Source organism: Marmota flaviventris, chromosome 4 (genome assembly GCF_047511675.1).
Source record: "Marmota flaviventris isolate mMarFla1 chromosome 4, mMarFla1.hap1, whole genome shotgun sequence".
Lineage (NCBI taxonomy): Eukaryota > Metazoa > Chordata > Mammalia > Rodentia > Sciuridae > Marmota > Marmota flaviventris.
This window is the reverse complement of record NC_092501.1, coordinates 41,291,804-41,307,644: the sequence shown is the minus strand read 5'-3', so window position 1 is coordinate 41,307,644 and position 15,841 is coordinate 41,291,804. Positions and strand designations below refer to the sequence as shown.

General features: G+C 38.0%; 1 protein-coding gene across 4 annotated transcripts in view; it reads left to right on the top strand.

Moving 5' to 3' along the window:
- The window catches only part of Nrg3 (neuregulin 3), a 1,036,772-nt gene that overhangs the window by 1,001,038 nt on the left and 19,893 nt on the right, over nt 1-15,841 (top strand). For all 4 annotated transcript variants that reach the window (XM_027939985.3, XM_034637010.2, XM_027939983.3 and 1 more), the window contains exon 6: nt 4,155-4,281. In XM_027939985.3, the coding sequence (XP_027795786.2) occupies nt 4,155-4,281 (127 nt within the window). The remainder of the gene's footprint in view (nt 1-4,154; nt 4,282-15,841) is intronic.

Sequence of the window (15,841 nt, the reverse complement as noted above, 5' to 3'; positions counted from 1 at the left end):
ATATGCACCAAAACAACATCTACCTTACAGAATCACATTAAAGACTGAATGGGATAATGCTATACAGGTCACAGCACAGTGTTTGAAAAATTAAATACTCCACAACGGCTCGGTATTTTTAACACCTATAGTTTTCCACTCCAAGACTTAAAGACTATGTTGCTACAAAGTTAAGAGCATACACCAGAGGATGTGAAGGATAATCACACCCAGCAGAGTGTTAGAAGGGTCTCCTAGTAAGAACTGCAGATGAGCAAGAAATAGTGTATTTAACAATAAGCAAATTACTATGAAGAAGCAGTTAATCACTTATTTTTAGAGTATAATTTGTAGTTGTACCACATTTAAGTAAAAGACTGATTATGGTAATCACAAGAATGGAGAACAGCTGGATAACTAAAGAACTTCTGTCTTTAGGGCTGTCAGTCTCAATCTCTGGGCCTCCAGTAGGCTCTGAGACCATCATCTGTTCCTTGGGCTCAGCGAGGGTTCAGGGAATTTGTTGGAAACACCATTCAATGCCAGGTTCTTCATGGGAATCTCAGAGGACCAAGTGGGGGGAGGAGTACTCATTGGAATATTTCCCTTCTCTCTGCTCACCCCAGGACATGTTTTTTGAAAAAATATAATGATAATAGTGATGCCTTTCCAACTGGAATGCCATTTCTCATTAGAGACCTAGAGTTTATATTTCCTTCTCTTATAATTTCTGGCATAGTCTTCCTTTATTTTTGACAGAAATGCCTTGCCCCACCCCAACCACTTAGTACACACTACTGAAAACAATATTGATTTTTGTAAAACCCTGGCAAAAGCGTCTTTTGTGAATTCTTGGATTTGTGTTTACATTTCGGAATGTTTTGGTACAACAGAATAGGCACCCACCGACTTGATCAGCCCTTGCTTTCATGCATAAAATATGGTTATTTACATGTGATACTTTCTTTTGACTCCAGGTTATGGCCCACAAGTATTCCAGTATTCAGTGGCCTATCACTGGTACCCAAATAAGTCCATTGGTAAACTGGGATGTAGCATCCTGGCCAGTGAGAGTTGGGACTTACCACAAAGCTCATTCTCAGAGTTGTTTATGCTATACCTTGCATTAGCACTCAGATTTTGCCACTCTTGTCCTCATTATGTGGCATAGCACAGCCCTATCAAAAGAAATATTACAGCAACATGTCTGAAACTTTGAAGGTAGCTAACATGATGAGCTAGAAATGAAGCATGTCTTCTTGGATTTGGAGGATTTTTCTGATGGAATTAATCAAATGCCACAATGCCAAAAGAGTAGAAAGAATTCTCATTACATCTAGTGAGCCCATATGTATTTAATGCAAATATTAATTAGTTTAAGTATGGCCAATATGGTTCAGATGGAAACTATCAATTCTTAATGGTTTTCTCTTCAGCTTACTTAGGTAAGAAGGATGAAATCAGGTATAGGAGTTTTTAGTAGAATTTGGAAATTACTAACTTAAATTTGGGGTAGGAGAGAAAAGGTTCCTGACAGCAAAACCTGAAATGGATGGTAATCAAAACTGGGAAAACAATAGGAAAAATTAGGAAAGGTATTACCAGTAGCAACATGCCTCTTCCTATAGCTTATCACCTATTCAGTAAGAGATTTTGCATCATAAGGACGCTCTGATATGCTGTTTGACATCAGACCCTGAGCTGCCTTTCTGGGTCACATGCCTTGTTCTGAGATAACCCACCTCTGATGACACATCAGTGTAGGGCTCACAAGACCACACCTTTTCTTCAAATTGGGGGTGTAAGACCAAGTCAACTCCAGATCTCCCTAGGGGGTTGGCTAAGGTTTCCATGGAGACTGCATCGCATTCTAGCTTCTCCCTTGCCCCATCCTGTCTTCTTCCCCCTTTTTCACTTTCACAGCTGCACATACCAAAGATCCTCCTTTTCAGAGTCCTACATACTGTCTCCACTCCAGGGTCTGCTTCCTTAGGAATTTAGCCATGACATTGCAAATAATGTCTATCAATAGGCTTGTGATGTCTTCTGTTCCCCAACACGTGTTTCATCTCTTTCTAATGCATTAGTTTAGAGAAACTTAGCAAAGTCTCAATACTGATCTGGCTGGGCTATTGGCATTCCAGAATACAAGGCACAAATACCTCCCCTTTCCCAGAGCAACTATTGTCATGAGAGAGCTGTTGGTATTGCTCTCAGCTGCTGCTCATTTCCTCTATTCCCATTTTCTGAAGGGAAGATGAAAGAGAGGGGGAAAAAAATCAAGTATGTGTTTTTGAGTGGAGAGGAATTGGGGGTGGGAGGAGATGCTGGCTCTGAAATAAAAGAACACGTATCCTGGAAAATTGCTCAGTCGGCACCTGAGTGAGAAGGTGGTAAAGGAAGGCACATTGTAGAAAGATCCATGAAATACGGCGGGGTTTTTTATATCAGGCTCTGAGTCAGGGGATTACTGAAAAGATAGGTACTCTCCTAAGAATTAAGACAGTAGAGACACTGAGTCCTTGCTTTATGACAACCAGGCTTTTACTGCTGCTTGGTGATTTACTGGGCTGGCACTTCCAGATTTTCTGTATTCTTCTTGAATGAATCCCTGAGAGGATTTTGTGGCCACAATGTGCTTCTTAAATGCTCATATTATAAGCTCATTTTAAACAATAGGCTGCAGATTGGCTGTTGGTCTGCAGACAGATTATTACAGCTGGATTAAAGCAACCAGGAGTGTTGGAGATAAAAGTCCCCCAAATAATTTTAAAGATAAAAATGTAAACAAACAGCTACCAACACATTGGCAGTGTAAATTCAAAAGGGTAAATGATGCTCATAACCTCCAAATTCTTTAGAAAATATCAGTGACTTACTTGTGAGAGATTCAATTAGTACAATATTTTATCTCTGGGCAATGTTCTCATTCCTCCACAGCATCTGCCCCCAAGACTAAGCTAACTGCACAATGAAAAGGAAAAGATATGAACACTTTGTATACCCTCTCACATTCAGCTGCCACCATATACATGGAAGAAAAGGTAGTTCTTATGAACTCCAGTTGCACATGAAGAAAGGGAAGCTCAGAGACATTTAGAGAATTATTAGGGTGGCAAGCTGGTGGATAAGAGCTCAGGTTCAGATCCCAGTCCCTGTAGTAGCAGAACGGAGACACTCATGGTAAGATTTGTCTTCCAACCAGTCTCCTTGACAGAGAACTCAGGGGAGAGGCAAACATCAGGGAGATGATTCTGCAAAGTTGTTTTCATGGGTACTGAGTCTGACACTAATAGATAATTGCTATGAACCTTCTGGAAGATTGCAGCTAATCAGGCAAGAGTTTGTTCCACTCCGCTGGAATAGATACTGAATGAATCAAACAACAGTCCCTCCACATGTACATGCAGGATCACTTTATTTCTGAGTCCAAAAACTTACAGCAATCTCAGCATCCCTGCTTAGAAGCTGAGGATATGTAAATCTCTTGATGGTGGTTTGGTTGAAGGCTATGCTCTACCACCTACTCTCTGTGACCCTGGGCAAATGATTTAACTTCTTTGTGCCTTTGTTTACCCATCTGTTAAATGGAGATAATGTTATCATCTCATCACATAGAATTATTGTGGAAAATGAATTAACTGGTACCTGTAAAGTAGTTAAAATGTGTGACACAGTACTATGAAATCATTAGTTATTTCCTTAAAAATTAACTATTATTTAGGCTGTAGGTAATAATAAATGTACAAGACAGAAAATATACACATTTTTGTATGCAAGCCATGCATATAGGCTACACATATATCTTAGCAAAAATATGTGGCCTCCAGAGTCAAGCCTCATATTTTTCCTTTAGTCACCTATCCATAGCATTTCCAATTATTTAAAAGTGAGCACTGAGGATTAGGAAACTCTTGCATTTATGGAGGCCAGGACAACACATCACGTTCCTAAGCACCATTGCTTATGAATCTCAGGATCATAATGCATAATATCAGGTTTGCTCTGAATTGGAAGTATTTCTTGGTGGAGTTGAAAACAAGAGAAGGGCTGTCTTTGTTAACTGAGCTCATCTAGCTTTGGCAAATGTCAAAGACATGGGGAATGAATGAACATCAAAATTTAAGATTCCATAAACGTATGCAAATTCTGATAACACATATTTATACCTGCAGGAAACAAGCTAAACAAATCCAAGAGCAGCTGAAGGAGTCACAAAATGGTAAAAACTACAGTCTTAAAGCATCCAGCACAATGGCAAAATCAGAGAGCTTGGTGAAAAGCCACGTCCAGTTGCAAAATGTAAGTGATGTGTCTGCACGTCTCTTCCTACAGCCCACCTCAGCATCCCCGTCCAGAGGGAAAAGGGAACCTATAATTATACTCACTTTTCTTCAGTACTTTATAGTTTACTTATATCATCTTTCATTTGCATGCACGTAGGTATGTATATATGCACGTATCAGAAGAAAAATAGAAGTTAGCTCTTGATTTTTATCTGTAATATAAATTAATCTCTAGTAGCAAAAAAAGCTTGTCCCATCAAACAACTGAATTGCTACTTTATGCCAGAAATAATGTTTGGTGCCATGCGGGAACGAGAACCACCACCAGAACTATGTAAGAATTTGCACAGCTATGGTGGATGCTACAGCAAGGCTGGAGGGAGGACCTAGAGGAGGCAGAACTGGAGCTGTCCCTCAACAAGGTCAGACTCTAGCAGGATTTCAAAAGGCATGAAAGGTTCATCAGATAGTTAAAGAACTAAGAGGGAAAGAAATAAAAAAAGAATAAAGCCATGGAACTCAACAAATGCATACTATGTTCAAGCAGCTCCAAGTTAAGGGGGTCAGAGGAATGAGAAATGTGAGACTCAGTCCTAGAGTCAATTCTTCTAACACCAGGATGTATAGACACCAAAAGTTAAAGGCAAACTCTTTTCCTGCACACTTTTGAAAGGTAGTTTTAATCTCTTCTAAGATATATTGCAAAACACACAAATGAAAGAGACTATCTAATACATGCTGAAATGTTCCTCCTATGGGTAGCAATGCTTTGCTCACACATAAGATTGTGATTCCAGATTATGAGGCATGAAACAAAGGAACAAAGGCCATACTATAAAACTAGGATTTGAGTATAATAGGCAATCACTCAGGACACATTCAGGCCCCTTCAAACGCTTAAATTGCTGAGAATTCATACATCACTTGTGATTCTAAGAAATCATTACCCAAAAAGTCACCATTATGATGTGCCTAACAGATGTACTTAGATGGTTTAATGTGGGATTCATAAATCAGAATTGCTTGCCGGCAAAGTTTTGTTAAACTTTTATTCGTGGGAATAGGCAGGGCTTGTTCTTTTCAGAGAACACTTTTGCTAATGATTTCTAATGAGTATAATCCAAGCACCTTAAACAGCCACAGTGATGGAGGGGTTCAGTTCCTTAGCAACTAGTCCCGTCAAAGATAAACAAGTCTGGACACATGGGACAGCAATAGGGATGGATTTTAATCAGTAATGTACCACAGTGATGGGGAAGGGGGCCCATTGTGCACATATTCCGTATATACAAGGAGACTTGGCCTTTTAAAGGGAGAATGAGAGCAGAAAGGGGGACAAGTGAGGGCTTAGAGCTAGGGAAGAGACAAAGTGCTCAAGGTGGGTCAGTGTGTCCCTGCAGTTGGGCAGTGGTGTCTTCTGGCCGGCAATTACTGAAATCAGGATACCATGCTTCCAGGAAGACCCTGATGTGGATATTTCAAAGGAATGTTTTGTAGGTGCTTGTGAAAGATACTTCCTGAGGTGCAAGAGACATTCATAACCATAAAGCTTCCTGTAAGTGTTTTAGATAGGAACTCAGCATTATCTTCAGGTGTGGGCCTTGCGTTTGATGTTGCTTTGTTTTTCAGCAGGCACTTGAAGAGGGGAGGCTATGGTCATTCTAGGGATGCAGCCTTGAGCTGTTGGAAACTAAGTTAGTATTTGTTCAGGTCTTTTAGTGTGGGGTGGAGAAATAGGGGTATGAAAGCACTTGTGTTGAGGGGATGCAGTTTTTATAGTGTAAAGGTGAGGCCTGATTGAAGCAAGCCAGGTCAAGAAGAGTCTTTGTCCATAGCCATGTATTTAACAGTTTGGTTGTGACCCTTCTTTTTTATCTAATAAGCGCTGATAGCATCTTTTGTCTCCTGCATGATTGCCGCAAACTCATTTGGGATGATTTCATTAATGGTCCAGGAGTGAACACTTCACAATCCCTCTCATCCATCCCCATCCCGGTAGACATCCAGGCTCTTTTCACCAATGCTACAATCTTCACTTGCATCCTCTCCCCTGCCCTCATTTCATTGGAATTACAAGAAGGAAGTGATTAGCTGCAGGTTTCCAACACTTAGGAGATGTTGGGTGAATATGATTTTATTTCCTCTTCAGCCCACAGGGCCCTATGTTATGTATGGACACACAAAACAGGAAGGGTCTCAACTAGATTATGTCCTCAGGGCTCAAGGGTGAGGATGGTGTCTTTTTGTATTCATACCTTTGTTGCCTAAGAAGAGGATAGGGGGAAAAAAAAAAACCATTTTTTTAACTTCTGTTCTTCTAGGTTCTCTGCTGAGCCCTATAGCCAAAGGCAGATTAATAAGAGAAAAGCAGAGGTGTGTTAACATGGGTATTAGGAGTGTAACATAGAATACCCAGAAATGGGTAACTCAAAGGGGTATTTGTAATTTAGGCTTACATACCAGCTTAGGCTAAAGGAAAAGAGGTATTTACAACTTCCAGGTTGGGGAAGCAAGTTATGGAACGGTGACCAGGAAAAATATGGAATGTAAGAGTTGTAATTAAGCATTCATATGAAGGCTTAAGTGATTTTTTCTTCTTTTTTGGTAAAGGAAATTTCCTTTACCCCCCCCCCCCAAAAAAAAAGCCTATTTGGAGAGCTTTTACTACCTATTCTGGGTCTCTATGACCTTAACCCAAAATAATCCTTATTTCAAAGATGCATATTTTGGGGTTTCATTCCCCTCTAAGTCTCAGAGACAGAAGTGTTTTGATCATCTAAGATAATCCCAAGAAATTATCAGGATGAATTGCTAAGCAGGAATTGGGACTCCAGGAAGAAAATATGTATGAGGAGAAGGCATTTAAATATGCCAACAAAATGAGAGCATATTGAAGAGATATGTGCACAGAGACATTGCATTCTGCATATTGCCAGCATAGGCTCAAGGGCTACCTGAGCAGGTCTCCTTAACAAGACCAGATTGTGATAAGTTTCTTTCCCAAAAGCATGTCAGTTTCAGTGCTAGAAGGCAATGTGGGTCACTGCTGGTTTTGTTATATCTGTATCAACATTTCCTTTGCTAATTTAATAGTAGGATGGCATTCTTTGAAATTTGCATTTCTTTATTTGAGAGTGAAGCATAATCTCCATCCACATATTTCTAGTCAAATTTCCTCTTTGGTGAATTACATGCTGATACCCTTTGCTCACAATTTTATTCCAGGAAGCAAATATCAATTTGACTGCAATTTTCCATGCTGTAAGTTTTGAGACAAAATAGTGATGGAGAATAGATATTAAGTCTATTAAAAAGGAACCAAATATTTTAAGAACATTTGCTTTTCTTTAATGCTATCCTTAAAATACATAAAGAGAAATATGTAGGGAATCTTCAGTTGAAGACCAGGAAGCATACTATCAGTAGTTTTAGGGAAAGCAGTCATGTGACTAAGAACATTGGATGTCTATGAAAGGGAATTTCAAATGCATTTTTGTTTTGTAGGTTTTTATACTATTTTCTTCTGGTAAGAGCTATGAGGAAATACCCATGTCAATATAACAAAAATATAAATGACATGGTAACAGCAAAACACATGTGCTGAGTGCAAACACAGTTATCATACTAAATAACAAATATATTGTCTCATTTCCTTCTCACAGTGAATGTTTAACTTATAATAGGAGGAGGAAATGGAGCTTAGAGCTTAGACAGTTACTTCTATCAGAAGACTAGTGAGTAGGTCAAAGATAAACGCAGACCTATAAACTCATTAGCTCTCACCAGGGGGAAATTTGCTCTTACCACCATTGCACATTTGGCAAAGACTGAAAAATACTTTGGCTGTAAATACCTGGGGAAAGAATACTACTGGAACCTAGTCGTTACAGATAAGGGCTACAGATAAATGCCCTATAATGCATGGCCACTCCATAACAGAAAATTATCCTTTCAAAAATAGCAAAAGTGGCTAGAAAGTTCAGAATCTCTGTTCAAATGCAACTTTCCATTTCTATTAAGAAATTCTGAACACCCAGGTCCATCACTGGTCTTCCTACTGTGAGCATTCATTTCCTCTACAAAGGAGGATGACAGGTATCTAGGTACATAATCATCCTTCCCAGAAAAAAAAATAAATTCCTGATTACCATATCAGGCAAATCTGTCTTTTATCTCCAAGACCAGGTTAACTACTTAAAATTCTTTGCAAATGGTGGTGTTTAACAAATGAATTGTGTCTGGTATTCCCTTATGTTCATTAAACATTAATGGTGAAGGGTTTCACTTTACAGTCATTTAATAAGATGTGAAACACCTAGTCAATTGAAGCAACATGATTTTCTGGAAGCGCTTGACTGAGACATAAGAATGAGGGTAGATTATCCTGTAGTGCCTTATGAACATCTACCCCTACCTTCATTTGCAGTTCAAGTCTTTGTGACCCAAAGAGATGAAGAGATGAACTAACCCTCTGTATTGAGTCTGGGAGTGAGAAAGAGCTAAGTGAAACTTCTCAGTCTGGTTCAGGGATCAGAAAGTGAAGTCATCAAAAGAGAGATGAGCTGTTCTTCTCTTAAAATCAGGAAAAATACATATAATCACAAAGTAAGGGAAAAAATTGTATATCCTTCCTACCTTTTGATCCAGTAATCATCTTAAAGAAAAATAGGTTTAGCTAGGTGTGGTGGCATATACCTGTAATCCCAACTACTCAGAAGGCTGAAGCAGGGGGATTACCAAGTTGAAGGCTGGCCTTAGCCACTGAGCAAGACCCTGTCTCAAAATAAATAATAAAAAGGATTGAGGATATAGGTCAGTGGTAAAGCACCCCTGGGTTCAATCCATGATATGAAAGAGAAAGAACTGCAAGGTAATAAATACTGGAGAAAAATGCCCGGCACAACCCTAACAATTGGTAGAGAGGCATACATTTATTCAGTAATGTTTACTGAATACTTTTATATGTTGGGCAATACATGGAAAGCTTAAAATACAGAGATTATTGCTAACCTCAAGATGCTCACAGGCTAGTAGTAGATACAAGTACATACTATTTTACAATGTATATAGTCTAAGTCAAAGTACTCTAACAGAATGAAAAATAACCTCTCAATTCAATAAGAGATCTGAATGCCACCTAATATTGTGGACATTTGAATTCATTGGTGAGAGTGAATTGAATTTTATCGAATTATCTGCAGAGCTGATATCAAAAGAGGTAATTTCTTTGTAGTATTAAAGTTAATTTTTAAATAGTTCTAATCTAAAACTTGATGTCTTGTTTGAAATATTAAATTCTAACTCCCTTATTCAATATAGATTTATATTTGAATGAATAGATTAATGCAGAAATGAAGTAACTGGTATCAGACAGTGCCTAGTAAGGACCAGGGACATAATGAGTTATCACAACACATGAAATGTTCTTGCTTTCAAGGAGTTTATTGTTAGACACTAATTGTATAATCCCAAAGGCAAACATGTACTCTCACATGTGCCAAGGCCTACAGTAAATATCAGAGAGAATCAATATGACAGAGGAATAGCAAAGATCTAAGAGACAGTGGCACATGCTCAGTCCCCCTAGCTGAAGGGGGCATCTGGTTAGGGACAGGGGAAAGGTGAGCCTGCTGCTTCTTGTCCCTAGAGGAGGTCTGTAGTTATATTACTTTGCTATAGAAGAAACGTGTTACAGCTTGACTGCAGTTATTAGAGTTCTTCTTAACTCTGGTACATGGTGCAAAAATTCTCAAAAACAGCAATCATGGTCAAGTGGCTTTTAATTACTTGCATTCAAAAGCTAGCTGAAATTCTTCATGAAAACATGTCATAACCATTCAATTTTCCTCCACCCTCTGGGCTCATAGTTGGACTGACCATAAAGAACTTTTAGACACAGGCAGAGATGAGCTAGGAGCAATGCATAGTGACATACACTTAAAACTGTTTGAAACTGTACCCTCTCCTGCCTTTATTACCTGGGATTTCAGAACAGGTGATTATCAGTTCTGTCAACATTGCTTTCCAACACAGGCCCCGCTTCATTTAACCTTGTGACTCCCACTGTGTGCCTGTGCCAGACCTGGAAACAACAAAGTCATTGCTCTTCTGTCAACATGAGCCTATTCTATTGATTCTGGTGCACCACCAACAGTGTGTTAGAAGCAAGGCAGGAGAGCAGGCAACAGTGGGCAGCCTCCATACCACCCAGGAGCACCTCCACAGGGTGGTATCAGGGCTTTCAAGGAGGCTGAGTGGAATGAGGAGTTCCTCAAGAAATAACAATGTTGGCCAAAACCTTCAGCGGATCTTGAAAGGAAATTACTTAGGTTTATGCTGAGAGGACTGGTGAATGAAATATTGTTATATCTCATTATTTACTACTAATATGACATTTTGTGTATTATACCTAAGAAGATCTTACTAAAAAATGCATGCCAAAAAAAAAAATTCAGATCTGGGTGAAGGAAAGAACATGGGGTCAACTGCCTAACTTTGCAGTATTAGGATGTTAAAACATGTAGGGTCAGACGGCCAACTGACCTGAGCACTTAAGCTTCACTGCACATATGATGTGATGGATAAAATAGGGCAGACAGTAACTCCTCCAAGGGATGGAAGTACACATATTTTGGAAGAAATTGTAATACAGTTCAGAGCATAAATGTCCAAAGGTTGTGATCCTGGTTAGTTAAGCTTATTTTTAAGGAGGGTTGGTACAGATGAACCGTTTTGCTGACTAGGAAATATGCTTTGAGAGTGTACAGCTGAGTTACTCAGGAAACTATAGGGAGACTAGTCTCTAGACTGTCTTATGCTTTAAAAAAAACATCTATTTTGTGTTCCTACTTTGTCCAAGGGTCCCACATATCATAGTTGCCCAATGCCCTATTTATAGGATGACTTGTATATGCAAACGATACTATATTGTGCTAGTGTCCTGTTTATAGATTGTTTTTTGTTCTTAATTATAAAGAATATATGAGCTTTATATTATGATTCCCAACCTATTTTAATGCACTTGTATCAATTTTGTTGATATAGTCATATGCCGCAGTCTGGCTGGGCACAATTCAGGAGCCACTTGTCAAAAGAAACGAACTTTATTTTTAGAACCACACATGCCAAACAAAACAGCTGGCAGTCTGAAAGTTTGCTGGGGCCCCTTCGGCTGTGGCTCTCAACAGTCATAGAATGGAAAACCTGGGACTTAATGGGTTAAGTAGCTTTTATGTTCAGAGTAGTTTGTAGTATCTTCTCAATTTTTCTGTAAATCGAAGAGTTCCCAAATACTGTGTACTTAGTTTCCCTTATTAACATGATACATGAGTGTGGTGCATTTGTTAATAACACTGCATTGATTTTGCTTAATTTTAACTAAAATCCATGATTGGACTCAACATATCTTAAGATTTTTTTCCTAATTGCTTCCTCGCTTTTCCATGCAGGACCCTACATTACATTTAGTTCTGTCTCCTTAGGCTCTTGTTGACTGCAACAATTTGTCAGGTTCTTTTGTTTTGATGACCTTGACAGTTTTGAGTAGTACTGGTCACGTATTTTATAGGATGCTCCCCTATTGGTGTTTTTCTCATGCTTTTATTGGGGTTATGGGCTTTTCAGAGAAAGATAACAGTTGTCATTTCATCATATCATATCAAAAGTATATATGATCATTATGATCATCACCATTGATGTTAGCCTCATCGTCTGCCAGAGGCAGTATTCATCATGTTTCTCACTCTAAGGATAGTTCTTTCTTCACTCTGCCTTTGCCAAGGACCTTTTGGAAGGAAGCAAGTATGCATAGCCCACATTTAAGGAATGGGGAATTATAATCTTTCTTCCTGATAGTGGAATATCTACAAAAGTTGTTTGTATAATACTGAAAAGGGCTTGTTTCTTCTCCTCCACTTTCTAAATTTATCAGTCATTTGTTTATATCAGTATGAACTCATGGATACTTATTTTATACTTTGATTTATAATCCAAGGAATTCAACAATAATAACATTTGTGATCAAGTTATTCCAGCTTTGACAAATCTCTCAGTTACCCATATCATTTTGGTATGGTATAGGCTAAAAATTACATACCAGTTTGGGAGGGTATTGTTTTTTTCATTGTTTTCAAGCATTATAAGATGTTCCAGGCTCATTTGGTATATTACCCGTCCCAATCTTGGAATCATTCATTTCTCCAGTAGCATTCCTTCCATTGCAGAATGCTATTGGAAACAAGGTCTCAGAGTCCGAAAGGCCTTGTTTCTGGTCCCTCTTAACAGATGGATCAAAGATCTGTCTCTGACTGTCTCTCTCACATACATAAACCCCTCTATAAGTCTTGTAATCATCTCTAAATTTTGTTACACCTGAGTTCATGCTGATGTCTCCACACAATACTAATCAATTACTACAAAGATCATCCTAGCTTCCACCCACTGCTTATCTATGAATTCCCACTCCACTAGGGAAAGACTGGCTCTTACTATCCACCATCCATATACTTAATTGCTCAGTTACAGATTCAGAATGTTGTGCTGTACTGCCATGTTCTGTGAGTTTGCTCGATAGTGCTTATGTGTGGTCCTTTTGCCTTATAAAAGCTACTCATTTCCAAAGCTGCTTAGGGCAGCATCCCTGACCCCTACCTCACCTTTGTGAGATCTCAGATTTCCTTGGTGAATCTGAATTATTTCCAGAGGTCCCCAGGACTCCAAATGATGTTGTGTTAATTGCTGTAATTCTTTAATAGATCTAGGACTATTAAGGTTACCTCCATCCCCTGTATGAATTTTGCTAGTTTATGCCTTTTAATAAATTGGTCCATTTCATCTATTCTTCCTGTTAATGGTAATTTGTATCCTCTTTTCTCTTGAGTTAGTCTGGATGAAAAGATCAATAATGTTGATCAATTTCTAAAGAATCATCTTTGCTTTTGGTGATTTTTCTCTATTATTTTCCTATTTTCATTTATTTCTCTTCCGCTTGTTTTAGGCCTTAATTGTTTCTTCATTTTCTAGTTTTCTAAGATGGAAAGTTATTGATTCTATATCTTTCATCATTTTGAAAAATTTAATTATAAATTTTCTCTACTCACTGCTATCATTACCTCCTGCAAACTTTGATAAGTTGTATTAAAGTTTTTTTAGTTGTCAAATGGACCTTATTTATTTATATGTGGTTCTGAGAATTGAACCCAGTGCTTCACATATTCTAGGCAAGTGCTATACCACTAAGCCATTACCCCAGTCCCCTATAAGTCGTATTTTAATTTAGACATTAAGATTTCTGTTGAGGGCTGGGGATGTGGCTAAAGTGGTAGTGTGCTCACCTGGCATGCGTGGGGCACAGGATTCAATCCTCAGCACCACATAAAAATAAAATAAAGATGTTGTGTCTGCCGAGAACTAAAAAATAAATATTGAAAAATTCTCTCTATTTAAAAAAAAAGATTTCTGTTGAGTCTTAACATTTGACACTTTTGTTATTTATAAGTATATTGTTTAATTCCAATGAACTCTGAAAGTATGCTTTTTACAATTCATTTTAAATATCATAAGGCATACTTTATCTTGGTTAATGTTCCATATTAGTTTGAGAAGTGTGTGTAATTTACTTCATTGGAAAAAACAATCCACAAACCAATCATGTCAACTTGATTGAAAGTACCATTCAGGTCACTGACATTTGTATTAATTATTCTGCCTGGCAGATCTGTGAATTAATGATAGAAGTTTGAATAGCTGGGTGTGAAAGTGCATGCCTGTAATACTAGTGGCTTCAGAGGCTGAGGCAGGGGGGTTGAGAGTTCAAAGCCAGCCTCAGTGGTCAAGTGCCCCAAGTTCAGTCCATAGTAACAAAAAAAAAAAAAAAAAAAAAGAGAAAAAGAAAAAAAATGTAGTAGTTTGATACTCTAAATTAAATAGAGGTTTTTTTTTTTTTTTTTTTTTTTTTTTATCCTTGTCATTCTTTCAGTTTTCCTTTATGTCTTTTATTACTCTGTTGTTAGGAACCTATGTGTTTTACATTCTTGGAGAATTGAAACCATTTTTCATTCATGAATGATATTTCTTTAATCCTTTTACCTGATAATTATATTTCAAATCAAAATATAGCTGCTTCAGCTTATTTTGGATCAGTGTTAACCATTTAATTTTATCATGTGTCTTTAAAGTGTTTCTCAAGAACACGATTTCCTTTTTACAAAAATCTATGCTCACATCTTTGTTTAATTGGTGTCTATAGATCAATCATATTTCAAGTTATTGTGGATATTTTTAAATTAATACCTGCCACATTTGTAACTGGTTTGTATTTTTTCCAATTTTCTTTGCTTATTTCTTCCTTTCAGTTTTAAATATTTTATTATTCATTTTCCTCACTTCTCTCCATATCATCTATACTACTTTTTATTTATTGTTTAGTGGCTCTTCAAGAAGTAGCAATACATATTTACAAGTAATCCAAGTTCACTTACAAATTAGTAAATTGTTGTTTGAAACTACTACACATACTTTATTTTTTTTTATTGGTTGTTCAAAACATTACAAAGCTCTTGACATATCATATTTCATACATTAGATTCAAGTGGGTTATGAACTCCCATTTTTACTCCAAATACAGATTGCAGAATCACATCGGTTACACATCCACATTTTTACATAATGCCATATTAGTAACTGTTGTATTCTGCTACCTTTCCTATCCTCTACTATCCCCCCTCCCATCTTCTCTCTCTACCCCATCTACTGTAATTCATTTCTCTCCTTGTTTTTTTTTCCCATTCCCCTCACAACCTCTTATATGTAATTTTGTATAACAATGAGAGTCTCCTTCCATTTCCATGCAATTTCCCTTTTCTCTCCCTTTCCCTCTCACCTCATGTCTCTGTTTAATGTTAATCTTTTCCTCGTGCTCTTCCTCCCTGCTCTGTTCTTAGTTGCTCTCATTATATCAAAGAAGACATTTGGCATTTGTTTTTTAGGGATTGGCTAGCTTCACTTAGCATAGTCTGCTCTAGTGCCATCCATTTCCCTGCAAATTCCATGATTTTGTTATTTTTTAGTGCTGCGTAATACTCCATGGGGTATAAATGCCACATTTTTTTTTGTATCCATTCATCTATTGAAGGGCATCTGGGTTGGTTCCACAGTCTAGCTATTGTGAATTGTGCTGCTATGAACATCGATGTGGCAGTATCCCTGTAGTACACTCTTTTAAGGTCTTCAGGGAATAGTCCGAGAAGGGCAATAGCTGGGTCAAATGGTGGTTCCATTCTCAGCTTTCCCAGGAATCTCCATACTGCTTTCCAAATTGGCCGCACCAATTTGCAGTCCCACCAGCAATGTACAAGAGTACCCTTTTCCCCACATCCTCGCCAGCGCTTGTTGTTGTTTGACTTCAGAATGGCTGCCAATCTTACTGGAGTGAGATGGTATCTTAGGGTGGTTTTGATTTGCACTTCTGACTGCTAGAGATGGTGAGCATTTTTTCATGTACTTGTTGATTGATTGTATGTCCTCCTCTGAGAAGTGTCTGTTCAGGTCCTTGGCCCATTTGTTGATTGGGTTATTTG